Consider the following 15816-nt stretch of genomic DNA (forward strand, 5'->3'; position numbering starts at 1 on the left):
CACTGCGGTGGACCTACTGTATAATTTCTATATAAAATGTCTTCCACGGGTGTCAAGAGAAAACGTATCGAAAAACGTGCAAATAATTGAATGGTTTGGGAAAGGGAAACTATGGCTCATATCTCATCAGAATACGAGATTGGAGTTATAACTGCGATATTTAATAAAAAAAAAACAAGTATAGAGTGTATAAAGTATGTAAATCTACAAATGAGACTTCCATTATTCCTATTTTTCTGTAGACAGCCATTATAAAGAGTTTTCTTGCACCTTAAAACCCGTTGTTGACAACCAGAATAAAATTAGTGAACTGTCCACTATTTAGCGTCTTAAACACAACACTACCGAGAAAATTACGAAATATTTATGGTACGGATTATCCGATTTTTTCGATTAACCGTTCAGCCCATCCCCTTCATTACCACGGATAATAGAGGTTCTACCGTAAAGGCAAAATATGCACTTTTATCCACAATAAAAGTAATATCATTGTATTCAGAAATTTGTGATGCATGTAGATAATCTTTCAGCATATTCACACAACGATAGGGAACAAATATGCAAATGCATGAACTTCCTTTCCCTAATTTTAAGTTTGTGATTTTTTTTTTATTTATTTTTAATGTATCCTGAATTTCCGTCCTCTAGAGTTGGTAACCCTAAGGATGTTATGGCTTCGAGATCCTTCTGTACGCACTACACATGTAGTAGGTTTTCAGAGCATGAACTTCCTGGCCTTAGTCATGTACATGCGGAAGTTGATTTTTCTGAGTGACATTAAATAGCACGGCAGAAGCAAAGATTGTCCGTCGCACACTTGGGCTAGAATCTCAATCTAGCTGGACTTTTTTTTAAATGTCACCGAAGTTTGTGTTTCTACACTGTAAACATTAACCAGATGTCTACACTTCATAAATCTGCACCGCAGAAAGTAATTCCGAAAGATTAAGAGCTGTAAACATATAGCGGATGTTGATGATTGATAAACACTCGGGCGATGTGCACCCCAGTTGTGAGTTGGAGCGATGCAAGTGAAGATCGTTCTGTGTTGTGGTTGAGCTAATTATTATTTTATAAATTCCACATGGAAAGTTTGCCCAAAGGTATGTAGGCCTAGTTTTGATTTAGGTATATAAATTGTAATTAATTTATTCAATATTAATAGCATTTAAAATTAAATATTTGGTAATGAAGTTTAGTCTTATATCGAGATAAAATAAATCGCCACCTAGGCCTACTCGTACGCAATTTTTGTGACAAAACTACAAAACAAATTCAAGTTAGAGCATCAACCCGCTACTGAACGAATATTGCACACTTTTATCACTGCTAATTTGGCGCTATAAACTAATTTTCAACACTTTTATAGCAGCCACAACACATTTCAATTTTTACTGCACACTATATATGGAATTACCACTGCATTAACACATTGATTAATGCATAAAACACACGCTTAACGAACTAAATGTAATTATGAAGAATGGAGACAGAATTCCCGCCATCATGTTCCATTTCTACCACTAGATGGCTCCCGAAACGACGAACACCAAGGAGGGTAACATTTGCAAACGAAATGACAGTAAAAGTGGGGAATGTTACTACAGATGTGTAGTATTATGTGAGAGGTTAGGTTAGGTTAGATTAGGTGTGTAGTATGATGTGAGATGTGTTGGCGATATTGAAACCCCCGTGAATTCCTCCGACAAATTACGTCACATTCAGGAAATAATATGACAATGTTTTTCATTCACGCACGACGAATTTGGTACATAAGTAAGGTGTGTGTTTGGGGCGGGCTGGGTGGGCATTAGGGCTGAAAAAAGTATTCATATCAGGGTAGTAAATAATAATTTCTATATACATTGTTTACAAAATGCGTCTCGTTGCCGGGTGTCTCTACTGTCTGTAAGGAGCAGAGCAGCGAATAGGGATTATAAAGAATGGACACTTCGCGTCGGTACCTTTGATGTAGCCGGACTGATTTCAATGACCTTCAAGCCAGCTAAAGCGTGAGATTCTGCTTTCTCCCTAGAGTTGGCGCTGACATCACACCAGCTAGCAGTCGACACAGCGGAAATATAACACATATAATTAATATATCTAGGCACATTATGTACTCAAATAAAATAAATTGGATCCATAAAATAATAAATCCGTCATTAACTGTAATGTCTAGACTCTAGAGTTCCTTTATAATGAGAGTTGAGACGTTGACCCCAACAACAATTAAAATATGTAATGATTTGATAGGACTGAAAATGGAAAAACAAAACTCTTACGAGATGTAAAACCATATACCTATATTATATTATATTATATACAAATATTAAACGAATTCGATACTTAATTTTATAATGTATTATATTATTTTATAATATAATTTATGATATCTGAAATATAAAATATTATTATTACAACTAGTTTGTCACTGAGGAATAAGGAAAAGCTTTTAACTTGAATTTATTTTAAGCAAACCGTTACTGGATTATGCAATAAAGTAGGCGATGTTTGGATCCCGTGTCTCAACTCTATTCTCAATTATTATCTTAGCGTATGCTCGATTACACCAACCTCTAGCGCTTGAAAGTGGAACTATACGCTGGCGCACAGAGAAACAAAACACAGGAAAATTCGCTCAGTGTCCATTCTTTATAATCCCTATTCGCTGAGCAGAGAGAGTGAACATCAGACTCACCTCAATAGTAGACCTATGTAAATGACGTGAGGTTGTATCAGAATGCCGAAACAAAAATCCAACAAAGAATAGCCAATAAGAAGACTGAATTCAGAACATGGGAAAAAATTATGTTTGATTTAATTGATAATGATATTTTTTTGTAAATTTAATATTTGTTCCGATTTAGTTAATTTGAAACATAAGTAATCCTGTAAAATAAATGTAAATTATGAGAACATTCGTGCAGAGCGGACTGTACAAGCAACCGCTACCGTAAGGTTGCGGTCACATTGGGGGCACGCCTGGGCAAGTAAAGTGGAAGCGCCTGATTGGCCAAGCGTGCCTGAAGAAACAAAATTAGTAAATGTCTGTTTGAAATTATTGGTGGTGCGGCGTAGGTGTTCACACTGGAAGCAAGTTACAAGCGCAAGCTTGTGCACGCTTGTTCACCCGTCTCCGCCTATCAAATAAATTTGTTTTTTTCTAGCAAGCTTGCCTTTGTGACCTGATATTTGTAGCTGTTTTTGTGAGTGATTTTTTCCACAGTAGATGTTGAAATACTATTAGCATATATTCAAGAAAGAAGGGCAATCTGGGATGCATCTTGTAAGGACATTCTAAAGCAGCCTTGACGAAAATGTGACTCGCGAGCACATTGTGTCTCGCAATGATAGCTATGCATTTCCCTTGCTTTCTACCTCCCCCAACCCCCACCCTCTCACTCACTGGAGTCAAACTCCTTTTCATTTGTATTTGTCTCTGACCTGCGAGTGGCTATCGTCGTAATGTCTCTCTCGAAACCATGTACCTACCTCTACAAAAACAAAAGTTTCAAGTAGGATGAAAGGACGCATTTTGTTGGTGCCAATATGGTGAGAGTATTAAATATGTATGATTTGTTCACAAGTATTACGAGGAAAATGGTAGTAAAACATAAAACGGCATTATAATACATGTACCTCATGAAACATTAAAAGGTGCAGTGTTATTATTATTATTATTATTATTATTATTATTATTATTATTATTATTATTATTATTATTATTATTATCTCTGTAGGTCGATCCTTTTTCAGCAGATGTACGAATAATGCGGTTAGATCTTCAATTTAAACTCACAGATTTACAGTGATGTTAAATGAAAGCTAGATGTAAGGACTTGACAAATGTTGAACTTTTCAAATATTTGCCAAAAAATAAATATCCGAAGCTTCGTTCTTTCGCTTGCTCTGTTTAAGCCATGTTCGCTACAACTTCCGTTTGTGAAAAAGTATTTTCAACAATGAAAATAGCAAAAACCAAATTTAGATTACGACTGGCAGACAAATACTTTCGTGATCAACTACGACTGGCAGTAAGTGATATAATTCCTGATTTTGAAACTGTCGCAGAGACATTCTGAAGATAGTTAATTTTAGGTTGTGATAATGTGTCCAATGTTTTCTTGTTCATTTCTTTCTTCGTTACACGTACTAAACATTAGTTTGTAACCTTGTACTGTATAAAATTATATTTCAGTGCTTAATGTAAGGAAAATGAAAATCCGTTAAGAAGTCAGACAGTTGCTTCACTTCTCCTTCGGGTGTCCGCCTCCCTCCATAGGTGCTATGCACATTGCAGGTTACACAGTGGCTCGGCGCACGATTATATTTTCGCCACGGCTGTTCTAAAATAATTAAAAAATAAACCTTCTGTTTAAGAAGATCGGGAAAAATTCGTTTATATTCTCCATCTTCCTTCCTGTCCTCAAAATATTCATTCACCTATTCATCCCTTCCTTAATACATCTTCATCTATCATTCTATCATTAATAACTTCAACACTCTATTTTTTAACACTAAATGCTCATCCGAGGAATCCAATGTAAGTGTAAGCGGTACTTGCATCCAATGTGACCACACTTCCAGAGCAAGCTTCTAGGCACGCTTGGGCACGCAGGCGCTTCCATTTTACTTGTCCAAGCGTGCCTCCAATGTGACCGCAGCCTAACTAAACGACATTTCAAACAAGTTGAGAGGATGAGAAAGCATTTCTTTCCTCTTCTACTTGCCCGAGTTCGTCATTAACAGGGCGGTAGCTGTTATATACCTACTCTCTTCATGAAACATGTGTTTAAGAGGCTTGGAATACCTACATCTATGTATTATTCCGATTGTAACTTTAGCTGCATTGAAAGGATCAATTGCTCTCCTGAAGCATCACTTATATTCGAAATGAAACCAAGTTCATCAGCATTCTTTACTTTTTTTTATAACACTTGCCTCTCTAAAACTAGGTATATTTCCACCAATCACGTCGACCTGGTTGGCAAGTTGGTATAGCGCTGGCCTTCTATGCCCAAGGTTGCGGGTTCGATCCCGGGCCAGGTCGATGGCATTTAAGTATGCTTAAATGCGACAGGCTCATGTCAGTAGATTTACTGGCACGTAAAAGAACTCCTGTGGGACAAAATTCCGGCACATCCGGCGACGCTGATATAACCTCTGCAGTTGCGAGCGTCGTTAAATAAAACATAACATTTTCCACCAATCACAAAATGTATTTGCAGCTATGTACTTGTAGGAGTTTCATTGTCAAACAAAATTAATGGTTCACTGAACTTGTAAACATTTATATGGTTAAGTACTCTTTGTCCCTTGTGGCAGCTCACGAATAGTGAGAAGATTTCTAATTTTTTTTACTGCACCCCCCCCCCCAAGTTGTACAAACAAGAAAATAAAATATTAATTAAAGAATATAAGTGAATATAAAATAAAGTGTCATAGATATTTGACAATTACATGGTTGAGTATAATTTATTGTCGTTCTTACAATATTTTCAACTAATATTTATAATAGGGAATGTTAGTTTGTATTATGAAATCAGGGAGGAGTGACACAGTAGATTGTCCCATTGTATGTGTTTTAGAGTAGCAACTAGCGGTGGAGAAAACATTTATCTTCTGCTCTCAGTAGCTTTTTAATGTGCCAGTTGATATAAACAGCAATGAAATGAAATATAAACGCTTAGTATAGACTTTCGAAATATAGATTATCAGTAAACATTTTCAATAATATATTTTTTTCACTATGTTGAAAGTCAATTAGTCGAACGTTAGTAAGATGGCTAGTAGCATCGTCTTCTTCACTGATGGTTGAGAGTGTGAATAGAGGGGACGGCCTATCAACCAAACTGAAATGGGGATTAGTCGTGTGTGCACACAAACATTTTGTAAACACAGAGCTTTACGTATGATGCAGCGTAAACTATAACCAATAATTTTTCAGCCATATCCCTGGGCATACAACTCTTCCAGTGACATCCAATTTCTACTACTGCATACTATAAATCCTTGGCATTTTCAAGGTATTTTAACAATTTTCTTTAGTGGCCTGTTCATAACTAACATTCTAAGTCCTATATTACGGTTTATCTGCAAACGCGAGTTTTTTTTTAATATAGGCCTACTGAAAGTCAAACACGTGGATACATAACTTCAGTCGATCCATAGTACAGGACCGAAGGGAAAAGTCACTTTAGTACCGGTAGTTTGTTGCAGTAGCCTAATTCTGAAATGTGGATTTATCTTCGTAATTAGAGTGTTTGACATTATCAGTAAAAATTAATACACACTAAGAGACTCCAAGCCTAATGTAATACCATTACAATACGTGAGATTAGTCACGATGTCCCTACGAATAACTCTACAAACTAATCATCAGTAATCATGCTGATAATGATGATTCTTACTCCAGATGTGACGTTATCTCAACGAGTACAAGCTTTTATATTGAGATAGTTGCTGGCCTTCAGAGTCAGTAACGTCTGCACCACTGCTATCACACACCACCTAAGATATTAGACATGATTGCTAGTAACAGAAGAGGTGATGGAAGTGGCTTATACCGGGCGTACAGAATAGGCGCGACCTGCCTCAGCCTGATATTTGCGGTAGGCATCACAGTATACGTGTTCTACTACAGCTTCGACCAAACAAGTTTGTTCTCATGGCATCCATCCTTCATGACATTGGGGGTAAGTATGTTATTCTAGCAATATTTGTGACAATTTATATCTCTATTTAAATAGAGATTTTACATATTTTCTCAGTACAGTCCTACTTACAGAAATCAATGCTAATAGTAATAATAATAATAATAATAATAATAATAATAATAATAATAATAATAATAATAATATCGTATTTACGCGATTATAATACGCACTTTTTTTTTTGGAAAAATGTCTTCTTGAAAACTGGGGTGCGTGTTACCTCGTATATTCAATAGTGTATTATTTCCACATGCAAATACTCAGACTTGAAGAAAATTAAATTAATGCTCTATATAATATTATATATGCGACAATATAATTATGGTGAGAAACCGCTGATGGAAACGACCATTGCGAGTTCGTGTTTTCTTGTCTTTTGTTTACTTTTCATTTACTATATAATTTAATGACTATTTTCGACAATCATTTAATACGAATATTATTTTTAACTGCATTAACGACTTTATAACATTCTTTCTTTTATTCTGAGATTTTATGTATAAAGTTTTTAACAATCTTGAGTCTTTAAATAAACCAAAAGAATTTAATGCTAATAATAATAATAATAATAATAATAATAATAATAATAATAATAATAATAATAATAATAATATCGCATTTACGCGATTATAATACGCACTTTCTTTTTTGGCAAAATGTCTTCTTGAAAACTGGGGTGCGCCTTATCTCGTATATTCAATGGTGTATTATTTCCATATGCAAATACTCAGACTTGAAGAAAATTAAATTAACGCTCTATATAATTATATATGCGACAATATCTGGCGGGAAACTGTTGATGGAAACGACCATTGCGAGTTCGTGTTTTCTCGTCTTTTGTTTACTTTTCATTTACTGTATAATACAATGACTATTTTCGACAATCATTTAATACGAATATTATTTGTAACTATGCTAACGACTTTATAACATTTTTTCTTTTATTCTGAGATTTTATGTATACAATTTTTAACAATCTTGTCTTTAATAAACCAAAAGAATTTACCAACAATAAAATAACTGATGAAACAGTGGCATGGCGTTAGTTATTGTCAATCAATATTCTCACATCAACTCACACTTGTTGATTGGAAAGTTCTAGTTCTAATACTGCAAGTAAGGATGAATGCCATGTAAAGCTACATATAAGAATGAATTTATAACCTGTCTTGATAATATATGAGTAATCTTAACCTTGAGTGCGTATTATATTCGCCAGTAATTTTTTTTCTGAATTTTAGGATAAAAAATTGGGTGCGTGTTATATTTGATGGCGTATTATATTCGAATAAATATGGTAATAATAATAATAATAATAATAACAATAATAATAATAACAACAACAATAATATTATTATCAGGCAGTAGATCTCACTTGATGATATGTGTCAGAGGAAGAACAATTTGTTTGTATGTATCTGAAGTCTGATTAGTGTAATATGTAGCTAATCGGGGATGTGTGCAATGGAAGGAAAAAGGAACTGGACATTCTAGCCAATTATCTCCTGGCCTAGTTGCCTCATGAGTGGTGCCTTGTTGATATCACTTGTGAGGTGATACAATTTTTGAACTCGTCTTAATGTGTATAATCAATGTAACATGATTAAAGTATGTAGTGCTATTTTAAAAATTGATGACGTCACGTGTATCTTGTACCATAATGTAGTTACACGCACCAAATCTCCACAGTCATGTTAGCTCCTCGTTCTAACATAACACTCAAAAACAAAAACAAAAATTCCAATACCTATCCAAACAAAAAAGTTATAATAGGTGTACAAGATAAATGGGACACCCTGTATATATATATATATATCTCTGTGTGTGTGTGTGTGTGTGTGTGTGTAAGAAAGTATACATTTTCATATGTTTATGAAGTTTATTAGCAATTACAGTGATGTGTTTGTAATATTTTTCCACACAGTTTGTTCTTCTAATGGCGGAAGCTATAATGGCTATCTCGAAAGACAACATAGTCGTCTTCTTGCTGCCCAGTTTGCAGAATTCCACTCGCCGACTCCACTGGATTCTTCAAGGAGGCGCCGCTTCTTGCATCATCGTGGGCTTCACGATCATTGTGGTCAACAAAGGCGACAGACCACACTTCACCTCTCTACACGGCATAGTTGGCTTGATAGCTGTGATATTTACGTTCCTCACCTGTATCGGGGGAATATTCACTCTCTACTCTGTCAAATTCAAGGACTGGATCAAGCCTTCTTACAACAAGCTGGGGCACGTGCTGGTGGGAACCCTCACGTTTGTACTGGGTGTTGTTGCTGAAGGCACGGGGATGAATACTCGTGGATTCAGAAAAGACGAAGCAGCACAAATTACGTGTATCGTTCTTCTGTCTCTGGCGTCTTTTGTAGTATTCGAGGGAGCAGCCAGAACAGCTTATATGAGGTTGAAACGCATGTGTTCCCATTAAATTAAATATTTATAGATTTCACTTACTTATGTTTTCTCACAAATTTCAAATTTCAAATTCAAATTTCAAATTTCAAATTCAAATTTATTCACAATTTACATTTGAAATGATACATATGAATATATACCCGAAATGAGCTTATGCTCGTGCTCGGGTACAGTCCAGTAGTCTACATAAATTTTAAAGACATCAATAGTAATGTTGATGTTAGAAATAATTGTAATAATAATAATAATAATAATAATAATAGAATATCCGTCATGGAGATGATACAATGATAGTAATACAAATTAATTCATTAATGCAACGTAATTGGCTACCGGAAATAAGAGCGACGGGACTGTAGGAGAGTTATACAGACGTGGACATATTATTAACAAAATTGACGATTTTTATGATAATAATTGTTTACAAAATTTGACTTTTCAATTTAGACTACAGTTGACAATTTTGCATATTTCTATCATTATAGTACACAGAATTATTCATAAATGTCAACTGTAGTTTAAACTGAAGAGCCAAATTTTGTAAAAATATTTAATAAAAATCTTTAATTTTGCTAAAAATTTGTAATTAAATATGCAAAGATGTCAACTGCAGTCTAAATTGAAGAGTCAAATTTTGTAAAAATAAAAAATAAAAATCTTCAGTTTTGCTAATAATTTGGAAATATCCAAAATGTGAACTGTAGTCCAAATTGAAGAGTCAAATTTGGTAAAAATATATAGTAAAAATCTTCAGTTTTGCTAATAATTGTAAATATGCAAAAATATCAAATGTAGTCCAAATTGAAGAGTCAAATTTTCTAAAAACATACAATACAAATCTTCAATTTTGCTAATAATTTGGAAATACGCAAAAACGTCAACTGTAGTCTGAATTGAAGAATCATATTTTGTAAAAATATATAATAAAAATCTTCAATTTTGCTAATAATTTGTCCACGTCTGTATATGGGCTTGAAAATGATAAATTAAAACGTGAATAAAGCAAGTTAAAATCTAAAAAAAAAAAGGACTTAGGACACTTTGGAATCCACCTCTTCAATTGTGACAGTGAAAATGTTCTGTACATTGACACTACCATTTCGGAAGTTAGCAGATAAAGATATAGTTGCGGGTCGTTTAAGCCACTTGTATTTGTACTGATACGGGTAAACGATAAAACAAGGCTCATCGCCATTTACTCACGATAAACACCACATGAAATATTCACTACAGATAAGTGGTCAACAGAATTTGTTTTATAAATTTTCTCTCCTCTTATATTTTCCTAATCACTTTTTTCTTTTTTCTTCACTGTCTTTCAAAAACTTTTCTTCTTATTTTGTTCCAGTTTTATTTAAGTTACTTTCCTCTCTATTTCTTCCTGTATAATTTGTTACTTCGTTCTTAGGCTTTCTCTATTTTCCCCTCTTTTTCTTCTGGTTTTATTTCTCTTTCCAGTGGAATACATTTTAATTTTTCGTTCTCCTTTTTTTCCCCCGTTTCTCGTTTTCTACTCTTTCTTTGTTGTTTTTGTTTGCTTTTCTTCCTTCTTTTCTTTCTTTCTTTTTACGTACCACTTCTTTTTTCATTATTTCTTTCTATGTCAATTTTCGAATAAAAGTCTACGCAGATGATGTCCGTTCACTGTACACATCACGTAATGTTATGTAATCATAACTTCAGCATTCTCAAAGACATTTTTAATAATACCAAATTCGTTGTTTATCATTTCAGACAACGGCTAACAGAATATGTGTAATTATAATAATTTTGATTACAGTATTTTGAAACGACTCTAAAAGTCTTAGATCCTCGTAAACATAAGCTAAAAAAATATTCTATACATACGTACATACATATATACGTTGCGGGTCTCCCCGGCCTGCACGGCACAGGATCACCGCTGAGACAACACAGGACAAGGGACAGACACTCAGTCCCATGTACGGAATATACATTGGTTTCATTTTCCACTCCGGAAATCGAATCACCGCTCTGATTGAGAAATGAACACGCTTTAGTCACGCAGTCGCAAAGGCGGACCACACATACACATGCTGGCTTAAAAGTAAAAGGGAAAATATCATAACAGTTATGACTGCAAGTTAATTTTGCTCTTGAGTTAACTGAATTTTAATATGTTGGTTTATTATTTTGGTTTAAAACTTTTGCTATTACATTTTCTGCTTAAATATTAATTCTGTGATTGTTTTAACTTATGTGTCACACAGTATATACATTTATCTCTTTCGTTACATTTATTTCCCACTATTAACATTTTATATTCAGTATGTTTAGTGTGTATTTTGACATTGTGTTATAAGCTATAGTCGCGACGCTGTCATTCCCCGCGTGACTTCTCCTCTTTGCTTACACCTTAGAAAGTGAAGGCTCTATAAAGTCTTGATACGTAGTATCGTTCGCCATTTTTGTTCTTTCGTTGCCGAGCTACCAGACGAGGAATCTATTTGCCGCACCGTTAAACATTATCATGTCGTAACTCCTATGATAATAAATCAAACTCACTGTAATTGAGCAAATAATTGAGGCGGCAAATAATGTCCTGCGAACGCCAACGAAAGAGCCAAAATGGCGGGTGATTATATTACGTATTTATCGAGCCTTAGGAGATGCATAATGTCATCAGGAGCGAATCACAAGACGCACAAGTTTAAATGTAGCCGACCTGTAACGTGATTGGCAGCCGGAAATAAGAGCGACGGGACTATAGTTACCGGTAGTACTTCCGCTGTTTTCTAACAACTGGTAGACTGACTACCTAGTACATTACTCATTATTCATAAAGTATTTATACTGTAAATGTGATTGTTGGAGGACAAGAGTCTAGTTCAGTGTAATTAACTTCTACTCCACTAGTCACTACATTAGTTTGTAGGTGTTACAGGAATGTTAATACACTGACATACTTATAAGTTTTGTAATTATATGAAATATAATTTTATTGATATTACTTCCATACTGTCTCCTATTGTTTTATTTATATAATTTAATTGGTTTTAGTTTCAGCAATATAATTGTATTCGTATAAAATATCAACATATTAACTTCATACATATAAGAATTTTCCAAATATAAGGACCAAATAATAAATATTAGTCGTAAGTACGTATTTACAATGTTTCTAACTTTTCCTTTTACATTTATACCATTTTAGTTTACTTTGCCTTGTTTTGTTTACCCTTATTTACCCTACCCGTTTATCATTTTACCAGGGAACAATTTTATACACGTCTGATTGGATGTAAGCATATTATGTAATTTGTACCGTTTTTATATTACATTTTCAAAAAAAAAATGTGCATCTGCCTTTTCAGAGTTAATTCATGTAATTTATAAGACGTTATGGCAATGGAAAATATAATATTATGTTTAATTGTTTTTATATAATTTTCCTTAGATAGTGTTATTTTTATATGGAGAAAGTTACACAACACAGAACTGCACGCATTGTATTCTTCACCTGATGTAATTAGGAACATTAAATCCAGACGTTTGAGATGGGCAGGGCATGTAGCACGTATGGGCGAATCCAGAAATGCATATAGAGTGTTAGTTGGGAGACCGGAGGGAAAAAGACCTTTAGGGAGGCCGAGAAGTAGATGGGAAGATAATATTAAAATGGATTTGAGGGAGGTGTGATATGATGTTAGAGAATGGATTAATCTTGCTCAGGATAGGGACCAATGGCGGGATTATGTGAGGGCGGCAATGAACCTCCGGGTTCTTTAAAAGCTAGTAAGTAAGTAAGTAAGTAAGTAAGTAAGTAAGTGTTATTTTTGTAATGGGTAATTAATTTTTTATGTACACATTTTTTCATGTAAATATTCGCTGTATCTTATAAGATTTATGTAATGCTACTTCGTGCTTTCTATTTCAACAATATTATTTTCTAACATTTTTCTTAAACACTCCTTTCCTGCTCAGTCTCTTTCATCCAGAAACATCAGAAAAAAAAATACGGAACACTCAGCACTGATTTAAAAAATTGAACTTCTATGTATATTTTCTATGGAACTTATCCATATTGACTTTGAACAGTATTAAATCAAATCAAATACTTACTTACAAATGGCTTTTAGAGAACTCGGAGGTTCACTTAAGCCCGCCATCGGTGCCTATCCTGAGCAAGATTAATCCAGTCCCTAGCATCATATCCCACCTACCTCGTGTTATCTTCCCACTTAGGTCTCGGGCTCCCCAAAGATCTTTTCCCCTCCAGCCTCCCAACTAACACTCTATATGCATTTTTCTGGAATCGCCCGTACGTGCTACATGCTCTGCCCATCTCAAACGTCTGGATTTGATGTTTCTAATATGTTACATGATAATACAATGCATGCAGTTCTCCGTTGTGTAACTTTCTCCATTCTCCTGTAACTTCATCCCTCTTAGCCCCAAATATTTTCCTAAGTACCTTATTCTCAAACACCCTTAACCTATGTTCCTCTCTCAAAGTGAGAGTCCAAGTTTCACAACCATACAGCACAACCGATAATATAACTTTTATAAATTCTAACTTTCAGTTTAAGGGTTTCGTAACAATCTGCTTTTACGGTAATGGGTTGTTAGCCCTTCGTCCAACCCCCAAGCTGGAGGACCACTCCTTATCGGCTGTCCGCGACTGCTTTTATTCGCAGCTACCGTCCATATCTGGAGGCCGTCACCTCTATCCGCAACCTGAAAAGGCGCCATGCCGTGGTGAAAGGGACCCACAATACATATCTTGAAAGTAAAGTAATAAAAGAATATATTGAACAAAATGAATGAAAAATTAACATTATTAAAGGTTCAATCATTTTATAAGTGAATTCCATTCGTACTCCTTACAAAATAGGTTTACTTAAGAATACATGAAGAATGAATTTCTTGTAACAATAATTGTTTGTTCTAAAGCATTAAGTCATGAAATGCAACACAATCCTCACTGAAAAATGATTTCACAGTAAGCACTGTCTTTATATGCAACTTGTTTTTCACATCAGTGTACGCTGAATTCATGCGGAAAAACAATTTTTGCACGATCGTGTTTTTTGTTGTATTTACAGCTATTGTTGTTAGGCCTTGAAAGTTAGAATTCCCACACAGGAACTTGTTGCTAGGGAAACCATTCTTCATAACATAAAACTGTACTGAAATAGACCCATTACAGTGCACTTATTGATACTTAGTTACCATTACAGTATAGTTTTGCGAAGGCTTTGGAATAGTATTGCTCTAAATTTTCAATGTAAAATATATTGTATTTGCAATTTTAAAAATATGATCGTGCAAAAAAATGTTGTACAATACGCGTTTGTGAAGTGCATTACAAAATTTCGGAAATTGAAGAAGTCACTCTGCTCGTTTTTCAAACTTTTCCTCGATTTTGGAAAAACCACTTCCTAATCTTGTATTGTAATAGACTATTTCACCATTTGCATATGAACCAGGGACACACAAAATGAACTCTATCATTTTCTTAATTTGAGTGCTCTTCGTCAACACTTTTGGATAGATCCACCCAGACTTCATGTAAACGCTTTGATTTAAGAATTTATTTCAATTCTATTTACTGTTTGGGGTTCAGGGAAATTCAGAACATTTTTCGCAATTATGATCTCATCAAACAAAAGAGATTCAACTATGTCTGATCCCCTACTAGTTTGTTTCGTAATATGAACTGTTTTAAGAACATTGTATTATTCAGTGTAACCTCCAATGTTGCCAATATAGCGAATCCTAATGTCACCAGCAGTGATGAAAATTGATGTTTATAATTTTTTTTTACTACTGGCGGGCACTTGACTTTTTGTCATTCGCCCAAAAATAGCAGTTGATATTCCCAGATATTCTTAAATAATGGACTAAAACATGTCCCGAAGACCTCTTTCAGGACAACGGGACACATTAGCGAAATAGAGATGTTCCCGTATTTTACGGGACGAAAGGGAATTTTACCCAAAAGCAACACTGTGAGTCATGGACGACACCACTTGTGTTTTGAAGATATTACAGTCTTAAGAATTCAGGCACGTCATTGTGACATTTTGCGTGTTGTAAGTTAAGAATCCATAGATTGCTTATCTTCTAAAAATCCGACGTCACTATCTTATTATAGCTGTAACAGGGAGCAATGAATTTAAAAGGCTCAAATTCTAGCAACGCTATCAGTTTTTTTGTTTGTTTTCTGTTATCCTTGAACACTAGCAACTAGAGGATGCTATCCACTCGGAGAGGAAATCCCCACAGCAAGGTCAAGTTTATGGATTTCAGTCTTTGACATGACTTCACTTAATGTAGGCACATGATCAAACGTCTAGACAACTTCCACTTAAAAGAGATAAGTTGGTATTAATAAAGAAGAAACATATAGGCCCACTCTTATCAAATATGTTCATGCTTTAAATATCTAAGGTTTGGTCGATAAATAGTACATTGCATTAGCATCGTTTTGCAAACACGTCATTAGTTATGCTGCGACAATTTATAATTACGTAATAATAATAATAATAATAATAATAATAATAATAATAATAATAATAATACTTACTTACTGGCTTTTAAGAAACCCGGAGGTTCATTGCCGCCCTCACATAAGCCCGCCATAGGTCCCTATCCTGAGCAAGATCAATCCAATCACTATCATCGTATCCCACCTCCCTCAAATCCATTTTAATATTATCTC

General features: G+C 34.6%; 1 protein-coding gene across 1 annotated transcript; it reads left to right on the forward strand.

Annotated features, from left to right (window-relative positions):
* Window positions 1-969: 969 nt before the first annotated feature.
* LOC138697778 (transmembrane reductase CYB561D2-like) lies at window positions 970-12115 on the forward strand. Its single transcript, XM_069823277.1, has 3 exons — window positions 970-1103; window positions 6416-6695; window positions 8638-12115. Exons 2-3 carry the CDS (start codon window positions 6525-6527, stop codon window positions 9142-9144), a joined length of 678 nt encoding a protein of 225 aa, XP_069679378.1. The 5' UTR covers window positions 970-1103; window positions 6416-6524; the 3' UTR covers window positions 9145-12115.
* The last annotated feature ends 3701 nt before the right edge of the window (window positions 12116-15816 follow it).

Source organism: Periplaneta americana, chromosome 4 (assembly GCF_040183065.1).
Source record: "Periplaneta americana isolate PAMFEO1 chromosome 4, P.americana_PAMFEO1_priV1, whole genome shotgun sequence".
NCBI classification, from domain to species: Eukaryota; Metazoa; Arthropoda; class Insecta; order Blattodea; family Blattidae; genus Periplaneta; species Periplaneta americana.

Coding starts and splice junctions, on each gene's coding strand:
- LOC138697778 (XM_069823277.1), top strand. CDS start 6,525: ATGATTGCTAGTAACAGAAGAGGTGATGGAAGTGGCTTATACCGGGCG. Junction 6,696..8,637: donor CATCCTTCATGACATTGGGG/GTAAGTATGTTA, acceptor TTTTCCACACAG/TTTGTTCTTCTAATGGCGGA.